Genomic DNA, 23,289 nt, shown 5'->3' on the forward strand with positions numbered 1-23,289 from the left:
AAACCCCGACAGGCTGACACACAAGCCTGACGCGAAACATGCAAAAGTGCTGTGTTCTAAAAAATAAATATGGCAACTAGAGTTTGCTTTAAAATGTGTCGGTTTGACAGAGCATTCATTTAACCATGCTTAAATGTACCGTACTCCCCAGAGAGAGAGAGAGAGAAGGGGGGGCAGAGAGAGCAGGAGCATGAAGCATGTCATAAGTTCACATCCATGTCTATTAGTAATTCTCGTAAAATTAGGAAGCACTTACCACCTCTGCTAATCAGTTTCCTGGGGAAAACCCTGACACTCATTATTTTCTTAGCTGCAGCCAAGGCGAAGCTAAATGCAGACCACGTGCCTTTGGCGAGCAGAACGTTTCGATTTACGTGTTCTGCTCGTCCACAGATATCCAAATAAACAATCATGCTAATTAGCTCATAACGATGAATCAAAAATTCAATTGAGGCGGCTAAACAACATTTCCTACACACAAGCAGCGCGGGGGGATCCTCTTGTTGAACTGTAGGAAGCCACATGAAGATAAATACATTTAATTAATACATATACTTTGGATTGGTCTCATTCATTTCTTTTACATTAAGCTATATTTCTTGCATGGGAAATGTTTTTGTTTGTTACTGTGTGACACAACTACAGGAAGAAATAATGGAAATGTCACACAAGCACATCCCGCTGAAAAGCAGACACTAAGCACAAAGCCAGCACTTGACCTTGTGGATGAGATCAGGTATCGCTCAAATGAAAACGCCGACATGCTTGACTTCGTTGCCCACCAACCACAGTCCTGCTGACAATAAATAATTCTCAGATGTGCACTTGGAGCTCGCCTGCCTGAATTACACCTTCCAACTGATAAATGGTTCCAACGTGAAGAACAGCAAACTGCACCTCGGTGAAGTAGAGGGAGAAAAAATGATTCTCTACAAAGACAGATGCCTCATACATATTTAAACAGAACGAGGAAACAAGAGGTGAGAGCTAATTCTCTGGTGGATCCCAAATTATACCGAGTAATATAAGGCTCATGCTCAGAAAATATTTAGATAATGAAACAAGCAGGGGACGAAGGAGCAGTTACAGAGCAGAGACAAAAACAATGGCTGGCCTTCCTCAACAGAACACAAAGACGCTTACACGCCTTTTCTTCTTTCTCACTCACCAACCCAGCACACTTTCACTACTCAATCCATCTGACATTTATCTTAAACCAAAAACAGTTCCTGGTTCCTGGCACCAACCTAACTGCCTTTAAATCCTGCTTTCATCCAAGCAGGAGCAGGTCCTCAGCTGTTTGACCCAACCTCAAACTGACACTGTGTCCATCAGTCTTACAGATAGTCAGGAGCCATAACAGAAAAGGTTTCCATTCTACGGCCCAGTGTACCAATAAACCAACCGAATCCTCACCCAAAGAGTCCATACTCTGCGGCTCGACCCGGTCTCATGTCCACGCTCAGTGGCCACTTTATTATGTACAAATCTACTGCAATCAAACTGTTTCAGAATAAAGTATACTTTTATGAAACTTAAAACTTCAGTTTTTGCGGACACTGTCGTAAGGATGTTAACTAACATATTATTTATATTAGCACTGCAGCTGGAGTTAGTGATGGTGTTGTACTGGACTGCATTACACTGACAGCTGTTTAATATTCTGCCACAGTAAAAACATATAAAGACAGATAGATAAATCAGTAGACAGAGAGATAAAGTACTTTAATGATACCCTAAGGGAAGTTCTAGTGTTGCAGCGGCAATTAACATACCACAAAACACACATGAATTACACTAAGCGGCCTGAGGTAGGTGAGGAAAACACTATTTAAAAAATATATACACATGTGCATATTGACTACTGTACTAGATTAAAAACAATATATTATAACAAAAAGTTTAGAATTAAGATAAGATGGAGCTCTCACAGTGCACATTTAAGTTGAAAGTGCAAAGTTACTCACTTCTTACTCACGTGAGTGTAGATTGATGTGCTTAGTCTAAACTACAGTTTGACCAAAAACAGCTGTTCATCAACCTAATCTTTGCCTTAACCCCAAGATCAAACCTACAGGAGACCTCACATCTTACTGTAGCTTCAAACAGAGATGATTATTATTCTTGTTTTTGGTTTTTTGGGGTTTTTTTATGGTCCGCAACTGTGAACAGACTTTCCAGCAGACTTTCAAATGACTTTTATCTGACTGTTGATAAATTCTCAAATTTTCCATCATAACGTTATAATGTAAAATATGCACAATTAAATAGTGATAAAATATACTGACATCAAGATGGACTAAATTAAGTCCAGCGATAATAATGTATTCAAATAGGGGAAGGGTCTGTCTGTGAAATCAATGTAGTATCTTGCATCAATAGATGCCCAGCGGCGGGGTGTCTAAGCCCGGTTGGGCTGAAGTTTGCTTTAGGCGCTTTCTGCTCCATGTGAAACCAAAAGTCAACGTTTACTTATTATTTTAACTCAAACCTCCGTCTTCTCCTAAACCTAACCAGGTCATTTTGTTGTCAGTGGTTCCCAACCTTTTCTGTACCATGGCCCAGTTTAATGTCTGACAATATTTTCACGGCCCAGTCTAAAGGTGTAGCAGATAAAAACAAAATAAAATGATAAGATCGGCATTAAAAACTGTGGTATTTTCTCTTTAATAATAATAATAACAATAATAATGAACGTAAATCCACTTTTTAATCATGTCAAGAGGACCTGGCTGCAGACTGGCACTGTCAGGCACCACCTGTTTTTCAAATAATGTGAAAAAACACGATAATGGAAATTATTTTTTCTTTCTGTGCGGCCCAGTACCAAATGACCCACGGCCCACAGGTTGGGGATCAATGCTCTAAACCTCACCAAACCGCAACTGAAAACTGAAAATCTAAAAAGAAAAAGTCATCGTTGACTTTTGGTTTCACGCAGGACTCACACCCCGGTCTCCTGGGGAGGACGTTTGACCTATTCATCCATGACGACTTGCACCCTACCTGGACTTTGTCCCTTTCAATACAACGTCACCCGACTTCCTCAACGCTTTCTGGCAGGAAGCCCTGAAGGCAAACCTGTCCCATAACTGCCAAAACAGTTTTCCAAGGCTGATTTCCACGCACAGAGGTGTGAGACCAAATATAAAAAGAAAAGGAAAACAATGAAGCTTAGCGAGATGTGCTACAACATTCTGCAAGACCACATCACATCACACAAATACCAGGCTTTAGTGAGTCCTGTTCCTTTAACAGATTTTATGTTGTCTGATTTCTTTGTGAATTTTCCCATAAAGCATCTGTGATGGCAAACTCAGACTGAAATACTGCAAGGTCAGCCATTCAGTTGTTTTTTATGAACTTCCCCAGAAGAGGTGTGTAGGTGGAAGAACTCATGTGATGAACCGCTAATGCAGTAAATGAGGAAGAGTGCAGAGTTTGCAGACGTGAGATGTTCTGACAACGAGGAGAGAGCAGGGCATCAATGATTAGAAGCATTCTGCTGGGGCATCTGGGCCCTCATCATCATCTTCATCAGACTCTCAGTGTGTTAAGTTGCTGTCTCAAGAGCTCCTGTGATGTGGAAATGACTGGATTGATTTTTCTGCTTGTCAACGCTCCCTTTTTACTGCCACCTCCTTAAAAGATGCTTGCCTCAACAAAGGACTCACATGGCACTTAGATCTGCAGGCCTCACTTGCACACAGCGCCAATGTGGATGTTCATAACCAGTTGCGCTGGGGACGAGTGAAGTTAATCTGAGGTGCCCTCGCTCTTCACAAACTTTACTGACTTTCATGAATTTAATGCAGCTGTACAGTGTCTGACATTTGACCACAGGATACAAATCGTAACTGTTATTGTCGTGATCTGCGCCTTGGCACACCTGTTTTTTGTTTCTCCTTTTGTGCTGTCATAGTCCGTTTTTGTCACGTCCTGTTTTATTTTGAAGGTTCATGTTACGTTTCTTCTTTTGCTTTACTTCCTGTGTTTTCCCACCTTTGTAATTGCCTGATTTGTTTCACCTGTGTGTCATTAGTTGTCCTCCCTTGTGTATTTAAGCCCGTGTCTTCCCCTCAGTCTTCCGTCCCATGTCTTGCCACTAGTGAGTGTTTTTCTCAGTGTTGTCTTAGTTCTTGTCCATGCCACGTTTCATGTATGTGTTGTCTGTTGTCCTAGTGTTGTCTGTGCTACCCTGCCATGTCATCTGTCTTGTAAGTGTTTTTCCTTGTCTTGTCTTTGTTCTTTAGTGTTGTCCAGTGTCATCTAAGTGTTGTCTATGTTCCCTTGCCATGCCGTGTCTCAAGTGTTTTTCCATAGTCCCTTGTGTGTTTCATGTGATTTTTGGATATTTTAGTTTTTTTTTTTCATGGACCCTTTTTAATGCTTTGAGTTTTGGATTTATTTTCTTTTGGTGGATGGCTTTTTGGATTTTGCTTAATTTTTCATTCTGGTCTCAGGCTCCTTTGTGGATTTTCTTACTTCCATGAACTTTTGATTTCGGTTAGATACTCACCTGCCTACCTGCTTTTTCATTTCCTCAGTTTAAATAAATCTGCTAAATCGCAGCAGCTCTCCCTTGTGTCTGCATCTGGGTTCAATCCTTGTCCCCTTGAAACCCCACTCACTGACAGTTTAGTTGTTTTATCACTAATATAATTAATTAAACATTTGTACTTTATCACAGTTTAAGCATGTCCATTTGATCACAATAAATATGAAATATTATTATGGGAAAGAGGACATTCTACAAGTGGTACAAGGGAAATATAAATATATATATATATATATATATATATATTATAGGCCAGATCCGAAGCAGATTCACTGCCCGCCCCGAGGAAGCAGAGGCTATGAATGATAATCTTACAACTCTAAATGGGGGTATTTACTCAGGATTTGTTACTTTTTTAGGCACTTAACAGTCAAATTGCACTTGTCCTTGTTTACTACAGGGGTTCATGAGGGGTGCACAGGTGAAATGGGAGGAAAGCCGCCCTTCTGATAATAAACACAGAGGGAGAGAGGCTGTAGCTGGGTCTGAAAGCTGTGAGAGGGACAGAGAGTAACAGAGAGATGGTGTTTTAACGGTTTAGGCACTGAAAACACTAAATAATAGTATTTAAGCCATCCACTCAGCACCACACCACAAGAAGAATGATCTGCAGTGTGACTGTTTTTGCCACAATTATAAATGGACTTTTTGCTTGAAATGTCATTTCTCCAGACCTCTAATGGCTCACAACAATATTTTTGTAGATCTGATTACATCAGATACATACAGGTCACAGTTTGCAGTTCAAAAGTGCCTCCAACTAATATTCAAAGTTCAGCAGCAGTGAGCTCTTTCTTTTGTGCTCCATTACTTTCAACACACCTGTCAGAACAGTCCTGCATCAGGTCTTATTTAGCTGCAAACAGAACTCCAGCTGAACTCATTTACACATGTAGCGTTTGTAATTAGGCCATAAATTCAAAGATTGCATTGGCACACAAGATAGCTTCAGTGGTGATGATTTGCAGCAGGCTCACAAACTATCCCCAATAAACACTTGCATCTCTTTTATCATCTTATAAGATCACAGAAAGATATTTTTTTCTACAAGGGAACCGAACAGTACAACAATGTAGGAACTGTCTATTGTGTAAAACATTTAAAAAATGATCGGTTATAAATGCACACTAACAGTGGTCACAAGTTGATCTGCCAGAATTCAGTGTAAAATCTAAATTTGCTCTATTTAAACAAAAAGTTCTTCAGATGAGTGTGTCTTAAATTTCTAGTGAAAGACAAAAGGAAAGTACCTGAAAACAGCTTGGATGTTATCTTCCTGTTTCTACAAGGAACCACCAGAGCGTCCAGGTGAAAGTGCCCAGTCACACCAGCACTCAGACTGTTCACTACCGATCTTGTCCTGCTGCAGCAGTTGTTTTGTTTCAACTTTCATCATCAAGGCAACATGGAAATATGGAACATGCAGTCTAAAAAACTCTGCTCTTCCTAGTACAGAGTAAGTGTAACAACTAACATTTAAGTTCCTAAGTGCAACAAGACAAACCTTTGGGGAAAAAGAAATCCTGCATTCTTGAACAAATTACACAGAGCTGTACAGGAACTTTGTCTGCACATGGCACTGGCGCTACAGAGGTTGAAAATTTAGTAGAACATGTCACAAAATTGTTGCACGAGTATAAAGTGTCTGTTATCGCCTAAAAACAAGCACAGGCAGTCCATCATTTAAACAGGCATGTGACTGGCAAATGACTTTAATTTTGCATACAGGCATCATTTAAACTTGAACAAGAAATGTTTTCAGACAAACATTTTCTTTATTTGCCCATAATGGTAAACTGCAGAGACATAAAACTCTAACTATACAAAACATCCACATATTACCCTTCAAATGAGCAGATGTCATTCATATTAAATTCACATGGATGTTATCAATCATCATCAGCTTTTTATACACTGATGTAAAATTAGAGCTGATATTAGATTGTTCTCCTTTCAGCACTAACTTATTTATTTTCACTTGTACAAAAGAGTGAGATTATTTTATCAGAAAACTGTTCCACTGAAACTCTGCTGATGCACTGGATATGCAGTTTATTTCTCTACATAATGTGCAACTTAAAATGTAAATTAGCAAATTGTGAATATTTCAGTATAATTTTGAAGCCTGCCACAAAGGAACTTAATCGTCTAACTTTAGTCTTTTGTATGTAATTAAGTCTTCATTTTCAAAATTGTAAACAAAATTATATCAGAGCAGCCAGTTAAAGGATACATGGAGTGAGAAAAAAGAACATTCTTAAAAACAAATCACATCGGGTAATCTAAAATTAGATCTGTATTTTAGAACTATTACTGTTACTGCCTGCACAAATAAAGCAGTTTGACATGAAAACCCACATTTTTTGCAAATCAACCCACAGAAATCTGTAGAAAATTACGCAAGTTACGAAGATTTTAATAGTGGACAGACCTCCTGACTTGAAAAACAATATATGCATTAGGCGGCGGGGATCCCGTATGACGGCTGTTCCCTAGGATTTGCAGGAAGGGATGTTGGATGTATGGACTTCATGAAACCAGGGCCATAACATGAAGTGGCGCCCCCAGACATTTTTTATAGGAGTGGCCAGGTGGGACTACTGAAAATCTTGGGGGCGGGGGGTAGGCGGGTGCTCGTGATTGGCTAGCACCTGAGAAGCTTATTATACATGTGCCTTTAAAATGGTTATAATAGCACTCATATATGGCATTCAAGGGCGGTCCTGACAAAAACCACAAAAAACAACATTTCAGAGTATCTTTTCTCAGGCTCTCTGTATGTGTCTCTGTCGCACACACACACACACACACACACAGACAGGTACAGCCATCAGAGACATGCTTCCACTCCACTGACATTGACAGCTTGTCAAAGTGTGGACCAGGTCTGAGAGGACGCACCTTGCAATCAGCCCAGCATGCAAAAGTGAATCAGAATGCATTATGGGAGGCAACACTGACAGAGACACCGAGCTGGTCCCTGATCTACCCTGCAGACAATATTAATTATTAATATATTAATTATAAATATGAAGACCTTCATTCCACAGTGCTTCTATCGACATGTACCAGCCTGCACTTTGTGTTTCATGTCTCTTTCTTGTGTGAAGCTGCCTGTTGTTCCTCCAAATCAAATGTATCAAATTACGTTTCTTTGGCTCTATCAAAGCTGCAGAGCTGAGCGGGAATCAGGAGCTCATTTTTGGATACATTTGTGAGCAGAAACAAGCAACCTCAAATCTACAGATGTAGAAATCTACAAATCAATCACATCTACTTATGCACAGAAATTACTTCGCTTGTTCCTTGCAGTTAGAATCAAGCTGTTTTGGCAATGAGAACTGAAGACGTGGCATCCTGTGACTAGCCTGCAGCGCAGGATAAAGCTTGTCATGTTCCACAGGTGTTATTTTTACCTCTTGATCAGATATTAGAGGCTAAATAGCTGCATTTACAGAACTCTTTTATCCAGAGCACTTTACAGTTTTGCCTCTCATCCATTCATACACACACTCACACACTACAACACGATGGTTAGGCCAGCGCCCGGCAAGCTGCTAGGCACAATTTGGGGTTCAGTCTTTTGCCCAAGGACAGTTTTCACTCATATCGCTGGTGACTCATACTCAATTCCAGAAGCCACCTCTTTTAATGGCTGTGACCAGAGCCGCAATAATTACTCAATAAATCAATGAGTCAATCAACAGAAGATTTATCTGCAACTATTATGACAAGTCATTTTTTACGCCAAAATGCCAAATAATCTCTGGTTAATGCTTATTTATTATGAGGTTGTGTTGTTTGTCTTTGAGTTTTGGATTGTTGGTCAGAAAAAGCAAGACATTTGATGACATCGCCTAGGAGTCTAGGCGCAAAATAAGACAGCGTCCTTCACTATTTTCTGACATTTTATTGGTCAAACAATGAATTGATATCGATAAAACATCATCTAATTAATCAGTAATGAAATTAATTTTCAATTTCAGCCCTAGCTGTGTCTTACAAAGGTATGGCCTGCAGAGAACTGAAGGCAAGCGGGACTACAAGTCTAAAGTAGGCTGGACAAAATGGGGCACAGCTATAATCTGGACAGCACAGAAAGCCCTGCAGTGCGTTCAACTACGTGGAACTTTGATTTTTATCTGATTGATTTGTCTTCGCTGTGAACCAGTAACATTTCTCCAAAGACGTGAACAGATATTTGAAGACAAATAATCCATTTTAAATGATGTTGTGCTTCACAAAATCTACAGTAGAATACCAACATTACTTTGGCAATCACTGCAGGCTTTGTCATGCTGTTACAACCTGTTCATTGCTGGCATATTTTTACTTTCCAGGGTAGCTAGCTGAACTAAATGCTGCACTCTAGGACTCTTGGTATTTCATTTCTTAGTGTATTACAGGGATGAATGAAAAACTCCAGGAGTGAATTTCTCTCTGAATGAACCCAAAGCTTCCACAGCTCTATACCTGCACCAGTATATTGTGTTCCACTGTGACACCGACACTCTCAGACATGACGGAGTCTGTGAAGAAAAGTAGTGGTGAGCAGGAACATCCCTGCCTTACCTCCTCTTTAAAGCTCCCCGGTGCATTGACGATGAAGAATTTCCTAATCTCCAGTACAGTAGATCTCAGCTCCCACTATAGAATCAAACATTTGAGCGCTTTAGGTAAGTGAGGTGAACCGCTGCTCCGGGGAAGATAATCTGCTTTGAATAACACCTGATTTCACTTTATCCTCAGGAGGATACTAGCATTGCCTTGCATTGCCACTCTATTTGGTTAATGGAGCAGAGATGCCCAGGCGGAATAGAGTGTATTCTTATCGCAGACTGACTTGGCGCTTGGAAACAAATCACTGAGTTATGAACTGCCCTGAATATAATACGGCACCCGTGGCGTTGTACATAACTGGTGCGTGTGCATATAGAAGTTGCATCTGCAACAACCTTGGCATTTGGGAACAATCAATTCGCAAAAACAAGGAAAATTGATATTTTTAGGTTATATTTCACTGAGCAACACACACTTGCTCTATTCTTCATCATTGTCACCTAGTAAATATGCATGGAGGAAACTATGTTTGTAGCAAAACATGGAGTATCGTAGTGAATGCAAGAGGAGCAATTTGTTAAAGTGCTCAATAAAAATTGAAAAGAAATGACACGTAAGTAAAAGCTTAAAAACGATGCAACAATCTGTTAAGTGGTTTACAAGATAACATGATTCTAATATTCATTTCATGATATCTAATAGTCAATATAGAATGAAATACATGAAAAAGTCTCAGGCTGTGTTTGTGCAATGTTCATTAAATGTTCATTCAGCAGCTGCACAGGGCATCAGTTTTCATGGTCATTAAAATCAAAAGTTGATATTCTGATCCGAAGGCCATGCAAGAGGAAAGCGTGTGCTGAGCGTGTGTTCAGGATTGAAATGTTGTGAGGAGGATGAGTGTGCTCACTAGATTTTATAGCAATCTACTAACTAAACTGTGAAGTGTCTTGTTCCGTCACCAAAACAAACAGGATTCTTTGGATGACCATGGCTTCATGCCATTTGATCGTGCCTTGCTCCTCACTAAGGACATTTCAATGCTCTTATTTCGTTTTGGAAGCATGAGGAGCAAGAAGGAGGAGGAGGAGGGGGAGGAGGAGGGGGAGGGGGAGGAGGAGGCTTTGAGGAAGCTTGAGGACGAGCTGAAGGAAATCTTTTCCTGGGCCGACAAACTGTTTTAAAGGAAATCTGCTGATTGAAAGCTGCGGCTGATCTTGTTCCTTTACAGCTACAACATCACAGCTTAGTACCAGCACACATTCAACAACCAGTTTATGTGTAGCTCTACGCTGCTGACGGTTTTGTTTTTTTGTTGTTTGTTTCCCGACTCACCATCTGTGTTAACCTCACATGGAAATGGAAAAGGGATCAGGGAAACTAAACTTTCATCATTCATCACCAGAAATAGATTTTTTCATGATGTGCCATGTCTGACCTGATTCATGGTTAACGTTACAGACGAGGAGAAGAGAGTGTGTTGAAATTTAATTGATCTTCCATTTAGTCTCCTGTGATGCTGAGAATCCCAGTGTGCTGGACAGAAACTATGTTTAGATTTTTTAAATTGAATAATAAATAAAAGACAAAGGTGAGAGGAAAAGACAGTGAAGGCACCTCAGATATTCCACATATCTTATTATGGACCCAAAGTGTTGGCTCAGAGGAACGCTGACTGTGATGGTGGCGTCAAACAAAGTGTCAGCGGGACACCGAAATCTGAAAGACTCATCCTTTGGGGAATACAACTGGATACTGAGAGGATGTTGAGATCCAAAGTGTTAGGCAGACAGACTGACATCCTACCAGGAGGAAATCCAACACAGCCATGATTCTCAGCCTTCATCCCACACCCGAATAACAGAGTGTATTTCATGTTCATGCATCCATAGTTAAATTGCCTGTCAAATAAATCTTGCTCTTTTATGATGGTAAATAACTCTTGGTACCCGTTGTTGACCTTGACCCCCCCATCCCACACACACACACACACACACACACACACACACACACTCACATCCACTCTTCCCAACACCCATAACCCTCAGCAAAACACAGTGAGTTCATCACATCCAGTATCCCCATTGACCTCTGCGGGGAAATGAAGCAGGCAGTGCTCTCACAGAAAGGACACTCATTTCCAATGCAGCAACATTGTTTTTCACTGAAACCTTTTGAATGGACACCACACCTCACAGTATGGACCTACGAGGATGAGTATGGGCTGACATTTTGCTTTTAATAGATAAGAAAAACTGCACGATTCTTAAGATAAAGTATTACTTTACTGCACACTGGAGGAAAAGGTTAGCGAGCCGCCAGTACACTATAATTTTGCCAGTATAAGGTATAACTGAATTATCATCTCCAAATATTATAGTTATTAAAATTCTGGGCACCAATGCTTAATATTTCAACTCTACCTTGTAGTGCATCTCCTAATTCTAATCATAACCTTAAACCTGAGTCCTAACTTTAAAATGACCTCGCAAACTTTAAGTAGCCACTTGTGGAAGTGACGACAGTCAGAATGCTGTCACTCTGGTGGATTTCCTCACTTGTGTATACTGTGAGAACAGATTTCTACATAAGAACTGAGACCACACACACACACACACAGAGCAGGCAGACAGCGTCTGATCAGCCATGAAGAGTGTGCTGGAGCTTTAGCCCGGAGCCCTGCCTGTTCTAACTCCGCTCTGCCCGTCTCTCCACTTTGATGTGTAAAGTCAGTAAAAACTTATTTTAGCCAGAGGAGATGTTTCTTGAGCACAATTACTGCTGAAAAATATGTTTGTTTTTCACCTAAATACCAGCTGGCTTTGGAGGAAAACAGAGGTGAGCTATTCACATCAATGGGATGCGCTCGTTCGATCATTTATTTTTTCTCACCGACCGCTCATGTGAGGGAGGGACATCCTGCAGCTGCAGTGTATGTTTACTGCTGATGCTGCAGTTTATCACACAATGACACAATTTATAGAACCATCACAGATGCAAGGACATATATACATCTGGACGTGCAAACTTTTTCTTTTTCTTTTTGTGGTTTTTCTAAACTTGCATTACTTTTGGAATCAAACCCTGACTTCGTGTTGAGCATGGTAAACAGAAGATTCTGAAGCACAGCCTCACAGACCTGCTGACATAACCACTTCATCTTCTTATGAAACTGGTGCCAGTACGACAGACACCTGAGATTCAGTACTGGTACCAAGCATCAGCTGAGGAATTTAACATGTGTTTCTACAAAATCCTGCAAACTTCTCAGATATGTCAGTTCATTTCAGTCCAAGTGAAAACAAAACTTTACCTAAATAGCACAACAATTGGCTAAAATGTATAAAACACAGGCTAAAATGAACTAAATGATCATCAAGGTGTACAGAGCAGGACACTGAGTTTCACCTGATTTCACCTTATCCCTCATGAGTCATATGCTCAGTGGAATAATGTATGTGTCTACAAAGGAGCACAAACACTACCTGCAGCCAGCTTGTGACCTAAAACCATTATTTGCAAACTGTCTTAGGACGGCAACTGATAATTATTTTCATTATAGATGAATCTGCAGACCATTTTCTTGATTAATTGTTTGATCCACACAACCATAAAAAATAATGAAAAATGCCTGGTTAAATGTCTTAAAGGCAAATATGTGTGTTTTGTCCCACAACCACAGATATTCCATTTATTATCATACAAGACCAATACAAGAAGAAAATTCTTGACAAGCTAAAACAAAATGATGTTTGATAGTTTTCTTTGGATTCCAGACATCACTAGACGTCTGTGGAAGCTCTGTATATTGCACTATGCCTGAGTCTGGTCCACCAAAGTAGTGGTTAGGTATATCCATAGCTAATCCTTGTGTTGGTAAACAGCTTGTGTGTGTGTGTGTGTGTGTGTGTGTGTGTGTGTGCGTGAGTGTGTGTGTGTGTGTGTTTGTGCATGAGGTGCCCTGCAGTATTGATATCTTGGCGCTAAAGGGGAGGTGCAGAGAATCTTTTAAGCACATAATCCAGAGCACTCCACCTCTCCCCCACCCATCTCCTCTTCTAATACCCAGACAGGACTGGAGCCATCCTTAACTCGCCGAGACGCTGCAGCACAGCTCGGCTTGTGCTGCCCATGGGTCAGTATGTTTACTGCAATCACACGCCAAGATGACGAGTACTTGAACCATGCTGGTGGCACAAGCATAGGGAGCTCCGGAGGGTTCAATATTAAATTAAAAAAATGAAACATTTTGACACAAATATATTTCATTTGTGCAATTCTAATCAGAAGAAATGTGTTGCCATTTTTGTTGATTATAGAATTTTGAAATTAGAATTTTATAGGTTATAGGTTTTATAGTTGTATCATGAAGGCAGCACCTTTATTTCATAATTCATAGTGACTTATCAGTCAGTGTTAGTTGTCAGTTGTAACAAATCTGTGCATCTTTACCTCCAGTAAGCAGCAATTTTGTGATTAATAATTACTTTGGTGTTGCTAGCTAACAGGAGCCAACTAAATATAAGTAGCAGTTGTTGAGTCTGCTGTGAGGCTGAAGACACATGTGATTCTCTTATTAGTGATCTACACGAACAGACATGGGAAGCAGTGTAACAACTAAACACTAGAACCCAAAGATTTCTGTGTTCTTCAACAGAACGCAACAGATTCAAGTCATTGACCTCAACTAGAGTCTGTGAGCAGACATCTCTTCACCACAGGACTCATTTTCTGAGGGTCGACTCCTCCAGTCCTTTTTGGAGCTTTCCTGCCCCAGGAGCAGAACAAGAGCTGCTGCTCCTCATCCCAAGTTAACCAACGGAAATCCTCGGATAACAGGAATCATGACATCATTCCAATAGTTCCGATATCATGACGAAGAGCCCCGATAACATTTATATTTTTGTCATCACAGCAGTGCCTCGCTCCCAGTATGAGACCCAAATGGCCTGCAGTGAATGCTGCGTTCAAGTGACGTCGGCATAATCAGAAAAACTCTTTCTCACTGGGAAAAATCAAGAATGCCCCCTCACGCCAGAAAACAACTTGTTAACTCGGTGATAATTTTGGTAGTTGCTGACTTGAATTGATATTAGCAGTATTTTTCCACATGTTACACGTAAAAAATAGAAATATGAACTTAAAAAGGCTGAAAGAACAACGAGCAAACGAGGAGAGATAGCTTTAAGAAAATGTTTGAGAGGCTTGCCAATAGTTTTTCATTGGAAAAAATAAACATCTCTTCATTTAAAGAGTCAAAACTGTTTTTTTGTTTTGTTCATAGTGTTGATGTCATGATCTTAGGTATATGTGTGTGTGATCAGTATCGGCCTTTAGCAGCTAAAAGTTATCGGTTATTGGTATCAGTTTTACAAAGCAGTTATCGTGCATCCCTAACAATCACTTATCCTTATTTTAACCTAACATACGTTTAGTGACTGTCCTGATGGACCTGAAGTTTAGCTAAATTATGTCAGTTAAGAAAAAAAAAGATGAACATTTTTATTAAAGTTATATATCAGTAAGATGCTGAAAATGAAAAAAAATCTATCAATCATCATCAGTCTTTTTATACATTGATGTGAGATTAATTATAAATTTTGATTGTTCTTCTCTCTCGTAAAAACATGCAGCACTAAGTTATTTATTTAAAAAAAACTGTGAGATTATTATATCAAATTATAAAACTGATATACAGTCTATTTCTGTACATAATGTGCGACTGAAAATGTTAATCAGCAAAATGTGACTATTTTAGTATTTAAAAACACTGCCACAAATGGACTTAATTTTTTAAATTTTAGTGCTTGTTATTATGATGTCTTTTTTATTTCATTAAAGTCACCCTCCAGTCAAAAATGTGTTTTTCCTCTTGTTCCTAAAGCTGAATGTTTGAGCTTCACTGTGTAGAATGATGCATGTGTAGAGTCTGACACTAAGAAGTTGTTTTCAACTTTATTGTTTAAAGTGTACATTTTCCACAAGCATGATTTGTGACATCTCAAATAATCTGAAATATTCAGGACACATGTGTGATGTGGGAACCTGAAGCCTCCGCTGCACATGCACTGACAGAGGGCTTTAAAGTGCAGCAGGAGACGTCTTGTGTGCAGAAGTTAAACCAGTGAAATAAAAAAATGTCTGCATATTCATACATTCTGGAAGTTTTAATGAGGGAGAAGGAGTATGTGCCATCTTAAGGATTTTAATGTGATTAGACTTTTTTTTATGTATGCCTTAATGCATGTGTGGAGGGGATCGTTAAGTCTTCATTCATTTCTAGAATTAACAACAAAATTACATCATGGCAGTCAGTTGCAAAACATCAGCTTCAGCTTGGTCATTTGGACAATAGCCCTAACAGATGATTATGAACTTTACAGGATTGCTACCAGAAAGCTTCAAATTGCTGGGGGGTTAAGGCTATAAAAATCCATCTGCGCAATCCAACCTGCCCAGCACTCATTTCAAAATTCCTGGATAGCCGGAAAATGAATGTTCACACAAGGGCACTTGTCCAATCAGCCACACTTCATTACAGTGGCTTTGTAATTTCCTGGACAGCATTCAAGGCAGAATTAAATCACTTCAAAGCAAGACAAGTGTGAGAGGGGAGACAGAGAGAGAGAGAAAAAAGACATCTTCCAGAAATTAGAGACGATGAACCGCCACTGTTCCACAGTTCAGCAAGTCCTCGCTATGTAATCCACTAGAGATATGACATTATTCCCATCAACAATTCAGAAAGCCTGTAAATGTAGGCCAAGCTCTTTCCCAGAGCATGTGCACAAGTTAATGTCAGGACGTTCAACACCAGACAACTGCTCCTCGCTCCTTTTTCATTTGTTGGTGAAATGTGTGATTGCAGCTCCTGACATCACCCAACCGTTTTCAGCCTGCTGCCTTTTAGCTGTTGGATGCCTAATTACACAAGTCTGATTTGGTAAATTACAGTGAAATTAATGACCTTTTCATCTTGTTTCAAATTGCTTAAGATAGATAGCGTCATATGATTTCCTCGATGCAGAAAACACGGACGGAGTCATAGAAGTTGATGACAAAAACGGAGTCAACTGCCAAATGCGGAATTTCACAGAAATTGCCAAACTATGTATGCAATTTATAAAAATCAGGGTTTTCCCTTCCATTATATGATTTTTTTTTTCACAGCACCTAAGCTGAAAGAACAGAAAATAACTCTGCTGCTATGTTTTTTACACACACACACACAGTCATGTCGAAGAGGTCCTCAGAGAGAGAGAGAGAGGCAGCGCGGTAGCTAGAGCCCATCACTTTAACAAACTCTCAGTGAAACCACGTCGGCAGATGCAAGACGCAAGCTCATTGAAGACTTCACAGCTGCGTGTGCAGAGTCAGATGGACTGCTGGAGAAAATGAAATAGTTTCTGCCTTTTCTGGTCAAGCATTGTAAACAAACGTGAGAGCAGCCTCTGTCAGACCCACAATGTGCTCAAGCTGTCCCGCACACGATCCGTTTGGTAAAATAAAAATAGTTGTGTTACATCAAATTCATTTTAAATATTTCTTTTGTTGAATTGTTGACATTTTATCCATCCATCACGTGATTAGACACTTTTTCCAATGACAAAATACGCTGGTATGCATGTTTGATAAAGGTGTCCCACAAGGCTTAATGTTAAGACCCCTGCTAACTGCTAGCTGGTGAGCATAGGGGAGCATTTAGGAGCTAAAGAGCCAGATGTTTACATCAGGAGTTGGCAGAGACCGAAAAAAGAGAACACTGGACTTATATTCATAACTCCAAATTATTGATAATGTTGCTCTGTAACTGCTGGATGTGTAAATAACCAACTGTCTACATATAAGTTCAGCATATTAACTTAAAAGATGATCATATGTCAACTCTTGTGACAACAACCTGTTTCTGCTGCCCCCAGCTGGCCAAAAGTAATAATTATTGCAGGTTTAAGGTTCCACTTAGTGGCATTTTCAATGATGGCTGTGTGACGCCTGCTTTGTGTGACCTACTCACCTTGTTGTGATGTTACACAGATATAATTTGTTCACTCTTGTAATGGATAACACTCACAGAATAAGTACAGCTTACCCAGCATCCTGTTTGTATCTGTGCAGTCTGCATGTCAAAATAGATCTGTGCCATTTTGCTAAAAACATGAGCAATGAAAGATGTCCAAACTCTCCGGATATCTCAGGAAGATCTCAGAGCTGCACCACACCTAAAGCCTGATGAAATCCACATGCTATACACAAACAATCAAAAAGAACCATCATGCACTTCAATAAATAATGCAGGGAAGGATTTTTTTCATGTATTGTGCATGTTTATGTTCATTTAACTGACTTCAGTCACTCTTTACTATTTAGACGATGTGATAAACACTGAGAGAAAAAGCAAAACAAAAATCAAATTACCGCTGTGTAATTAAATGAGAAAAATGCTTTCAGCTATATTACAACTCTATTAGAAAGGACAATAAAATCTTGTTAACTGATGAAATTGTATCGTGATCCTATTCTGCTGCCATTCTCGCTATTACAGCCTCTTCATTTTGTTGGTGAAAAGCCCTTTCTGGGATTGTAACGTTGAAGACAATAAGTGAAAATGTGCAACTGATGGATGGCAGCCTGGCTAGACGATGCAAGGTGAAAGAAAATGGAATTATAGAGAGAATCGTTAGCATCCCTCTGTGAAATCAAATTATCAGCTTTCCAATCTTGGCCCATGGCATGTGAGGAATAAAATGAATGTACCCTTAAAAGGAGAGCTGCTTGAACTCCTAACATGGGCTGGATAGAAAAATCTTCATGGCTGACACAAAAACGGTTCCATTTACAACACTGATGAACCAAACAAGCTGATACAAATTCATTTGTTTGTCAAGCATACATTTATACATGCAAGCTACATATCAACGCGATTAAAAGCTTCTACCTGCTTGGAAAAGAGCCTCATCCCTGTAGCATTTAACCTGAATCCTGAATGCATTCATCAGGCAGCTAGGAAAGAAAGGAATGAATGGTAACATGATGTGGCTCTAAGACCAGCATGGTCTGTGCAGGTAGATAAGCGTCTCGGGAGATTGTCAGCCCACCTCAGCCACTGTGGAGACATTCATTAATCGCAGTCTCAGGAGGCAGCATGTCTCTTTTAAAGTCCATCTCAGTGGGGAATGAATGTGCTTCTTATTCGGTCCAGATTGTCACATATGAAGCAGTGCCGCCAGTACTTTCACATACATGCAAAAAAAAAAAAAAAAAAAAAAAAAAAACGTGACAAAAAGCACAGTTCAACCTTCCACTGCTCAGAATTCAGTGTTATATGTTAGGAATATCAATGCTCTCTCTCTCGTAAATAAACCTTTCATTATGCTCAGCGTCTGTGCATTTGACTGCTGTCCTTACATTTCATGGAGAGATTTAACAACCAAGACCAGGGGTGGCCAATCAGGAGGAGAGCTTTTCAATAAAACACAGAGAGCAGTTTAAGCCTCATCCACATGCCTTTTCATATTTTCCTTTACTTGCCTCATAGTTCTGTGTGCAATCAAACTGCATTTTCTAAAAAATCATAATCTCCAGGCATCTGCTTCTGGTTATACAGTATGTAATCAACAAAAAGGAATACAGCTGCACTTTGTTTTTGTTTCCTCTGTAACTAGAAACTGATATCATGCTCATGGTCTGGATTTCTTTTTTTTTTTTTTTTTTTTTTTTTACAGTATTTAAAATAACTCACATTGTTGCCTAAGTATTGGTTTTATGTGCTGTATGCGCCCACATTAAATGTTGTAACCCTGGACTTTTGCTGCACTCTCTCCACAGGAGGTTTCAGCAACAGGTCAACCCGGGGAGTCAGAGTTTAGATCACGTCGAGACAAAACTGATAATTAGTTATTTCTACATCATTTGCACATATCAGGCCACCGCACTGAAAACAACACAAACACAAAGGGAAGTGGCAGCTCTGACTTTCTTTAATTTGAAATGTGATACCACCCTCCGTTTGGCAGTTGTCAAAAAGGGCAATGGGGAGCTTGTTAGCGCAGAACGCAGCAGGGGTGGTGAGTCCCACATCTACAACATCATTTGTGCCAGAGGAACGCAATACATCCAAATCTCCCAGGGACTATAAAGGTAAAACAAATTGGCTCAGCTCGTTGATGGAGGGTGGCCTACCAGCATCACGTATGCTACTGCTAATACTTTGTGCTTTTAACTTGGCTCTCATTTCCCATGTGCTTTACATGTGCTGTTGAATTTTCATGGTCCGTCTCTTTTTTGTTGTTTTGTAACCCCGCTACTCTGTAAAAAATCTGTATTAGCAATCACTGCTTTGCGTTTTAAAGTGCTACATAAATACAGCAGACTTAAAGGTCACCGAGGTTGAAACTCCCGACGTCCGTTGACTATGTATTAAAAGGAGTCTGCAGTGAATGTTGAAGAAAAGCTTATTACAAGCTGTCCTCGGTGGGAGCTGGAAAAGAACCAGGTCTTGACTGGCTGGCAGGCAGCCTGATCACACAGGTTCTGGATGGTCCACTGTCCCACTTACAGGCCTGGATTCAGCACGTCTCAGGGGGATACAGAACAATAGAGAAAAGAAGGAAAACAAATCTTTGACGGTGATTTATTTTTAACAAACGTTTCATTTATTAGCGCCACCGGAAATGTCAGCAGTCTTATATCTTAAACAAATGTACTATCCCCTTAAATAATGCCATGCAAAAATGATGCTGCTGACATCAAACTAAGACACAGTTCAGGCCGTATAATCGCCTGCTTACTCAACAACTGCAGTTGTCATCCAATGATCCCTCTTTGAAACTAAAGAGCCGGAACGGAAATGGGCAAATCATGAACTGCAGAAAATTGAATTTATTTTGAAGCAGCACCTAGACAGCTGGACAGTATTACAAGTTGAGCATCCAGCCTCATAACAGCATGCACTTTATATTCAAATGCCTTTTCATCCAGCGAGATGAAATCAAAGAACGGCCACAGAATGTGTGAAATAATTTCAGACTGAAGCAGCCATTACTGCTCAGCCTGGAGGATTGATGTACATCAATGCAAGTTGAGACTTGCCAGTCCCACTGACCTGTGCCGGGCTCAATAGGGAAGTAATAATGGCACTGCCAATTTGGAGCAGGACAGGACAGGAGCAAAATTGTAATGTGCTCTCCTTCTACAATACAAGCTCTATTTTGCAAGCCGGCTTACGTGTGGTAATATGCAACTGATCAGAAAAAATAAAGAGCTTTAGCTGCAGAACATGGGGAAACGTGGGATTGTTGCTGTCTATCTCATGTTGATACTGAGCTGCTATCTCACTGCTGCCACTTAATCCATATAACCCAGAACCCAGATCAGCACACGACTGACCGCCGTCTCATTCAGTTTGTCTCGCTGTGCTGTTGTGGAATCCTGAGCAGTCCCCCTGTCTCATTCCCTCACCGTGAGTTCACAGTAAATGAAGCAACAGCCAGGCTGAACTCCTCCTCACCTTATTGATGACCTGCTGGAAGCCAGAGGACCCCTGGGGATGCCTGGACACCAGGTTATGAATCAGTGCGAAGTAACAAAAGAATTCAAATGTCCAGGCCCAGACACTGCTCATGTTCTCTTATCAAGAGTATCTGGTCAGAAATGATGTCCGGTAAGAGTCAACAACATCTTTTAACAGATTCTTATTTGACCTTTGCAGCACTATGACTGGTAGTTTAGGAGATATTTACACTGTTTACCAAAGCTTGCTGATAGAAACATACAGTACTGGGTCCCCTTGTGACCACCTGTACATACAAACATCACGCATGTCAGCTTCTGGAAGGCAACAGGAAATCAGGAAATCTCAAACACTAGCAAGGAAGGACATGCAGTCAACTGAAGGAAGTTAGGTATTAATCACCATCAACAATAACAACTAACTAATGAACTACAGCATTTTTAATGACGGTACCATGTGATCACAAGTCTCTGAAAGCTGTGATGGGACACAGTAACCCCACCTGATGCATCACTCTTGTAGTTTTGCACCTGATGGGACAGTTTTTAGTCTGACCTCAGAAAGACTTCTTTTAAACTAATTTCCACAGTTACATCCATACAATGTGAATGCAGCACAGCAACACTATGACCATCCACTGTTCGTACTGCTGCCATGCCCTCCACCTCCCACACATCACAACTTGCCTTCTCCGGGATCCAAGAAAACCCCTTCCTTTGGCCACTGTGATTATTGCTCATGTTACTCTGGACATTCCCGACAACACTTGAAAGCGGCATAAATCCCTCTGTGTCCAGTAAGCCTCTGAACGCGCAGAGGAGGGGAAAGGTCACCGCAGACAATCTCCCATCTTAAGGAATTGCTAGTCAACCCATTTCCACGGGCGCATCACTTACTGTGTGTTTTTTTTTTTCCACCTGCAACATCCTCCCTCAGTCCTCAGCTGAGGCTTGACAGCTTGTGCTCTTTCTCTCCTCCCAGACACACACTTTTCCTCTCCACCTTTAGTTCTGCACCGTCACACAACAATTAAAACCACTAAGTCTCTCGTTAACAGCTGCTGAAGATTAGCAGAGTATCGCTTCTGGATTGAGTGTTTTCCAGAGACTAATCCTCTGAAATCCGCCTTTTTTTTCAACGGCAGGAACACGATAAAACAGACAACACTTCAGTCCTGACTCGGTTCCCCCTCACACTAAATGCTTCAATTATAGGAGCTTGCAGGCTGCGCTCAACTTTGGGAGCAGAGCTGAGACGCAGCGGCGGCGGCGGAGAGGAAGGGCTGAGAAAAGAAGTGTGGACTCACCTGAGGAAGACCGTCTCTCCTTGCCGGACGGTGATGTTGTCCATCACCTTGTTGTCGGACTGAGAGTCCCCTTGGCTGCGGACTGGCAACCCTGCGGGCACAAGAAGCAAAATCCTCAGAGAGAGAAGAAGCGTGCATTTGGAAAGAGCGACCAAGTAGCCTCGGAGAGACATCGTCTTCAGCCTTTAAGAAGTGGAGGGGAAAAAAAATCCCACAGCGAGACAATGAGTCGGTTTTCGTCCCGTCAACAGCCCCGTGGAGATTATTTCGCCTGCCCCCAGTTCATTAGTGTTAATCCAGATCTTCTGGCCAGGTAGCCGCGGTGAGCAGGGCGCAGAGACTCTCGACCCTATCTGCCTGCACTGTACATCCACTGCTTATTGTTTCCACAGGAAACCTGGAGGACTGGATCCCTCCTCTCTGCCGCTCGGCTGCTGTCCCTGTCTCCTGTCTCTGCCCCAAGTTTCTAAACATGAAAAGTCAGGAACAACGAGCCGAAAGATCCGTCAGTCCGTCGGCGCTTTAGCCGTTAATCTGCAGCCTCGGTGTGCCTAAACAGCAGGCGAACATCAGCCCAACACGACAGTCATGTTCAGGAGAACAGAGTGAGGTGCCAAGTTTGCGATTAGCATCGGCCGTCAGTGATTGTTTGTGTCTGCGCTCTACAGGCGATTATGAGCGCTTTACGCGCGGCTCCGTCAGAGGCGGACAGCTGGGGCAGTGGTGGGAGCGAAATGGATTCACATTTGCATAAAATACCTCGTGGAAAAAAGAAACACCTAAGATTGATCATGTGGTCGTGAGTCTTTGCGGTGCTTTCATGGATTTCAAGGAAAAGTGCCACTGGTACATAAACGATGTTCATAATGGCCATTTTTAGCTCTTATACCAGTTATGTTCCTGTATTATACAACCCCCCACATATTGTTACGCACTGTTTATGTGTCATATAAATGCCAGTAAACCCATGCAGAAACCTACAGAAAAAATGCAAGCATCTGTAATTGTGTTGCATTTAACTCCATATTATGTTCATTTTCAGTTCATCTGTTGATTATGTTCTCAGATATGTTAGATAATAGAAAAACATGTGGGCTGCCAGGCTGACACATTCACATTGTTTGTTTTGTCCAACTAACAGTTCAAAACCTCTCAGAATGTCGTTTTGTTCCTTTAACCAAACCAAATCTTTAATAATATACAATAAAAAGAATAACCCAAGAATAGGAAACAATCTAATTTTAACTAATTCCAATGGAAGTTGCTGCCTGGTACATAAAGGTGTGCTTTGAAACAACTCACCTTACACATTTCAGATTTTTGTCATGCATCGTACTGACCTGCACCGAATCAGCC

At 40.8% G+C, this 23,289-nt stretch overlaps 1 protein-coding gene across 1 annotated transcript in view; it reads right to left on the reverse strand.

Moving 5' to 3' along the window:
• The window catches only part of ntm (neurotrimin), a 119,705-nt gene extending 97,599 nt beyond the window's left edge, over positions 1 to 22,106 (reverse strand). Inside the window, exon 1 of the mRNA XM_041952344.1 lies at positions 21,934 to 22,106. Coding sequence (XP_041808278.1) covers positions 21,934 to 22,106 — 173 coding nt within the window. The remainder of the gene's footprint in view (positions 1 to 21,933) is intronic.
• Between the last annotated feature and the right edge of the window lie 1,183 nt (positions 22,107 to 23,289).

Source organism: Chelmon rostratus, chromosome 14, assembly GCF_017976325.1.
Source record: "Chelmon rostratus isolate fCheRos1 chromosome 14, fCheRos1.pri, whole genome shotgun sequence".
In the NCBI taxonomy this organism is placed as follows: domain Eukaryota; kingdom Metazoa; phylum Chordata; class Actinopteri; order Chaetodontiformes; family Chaetodontidae; genus Chelmon; species Chelmon rostratus.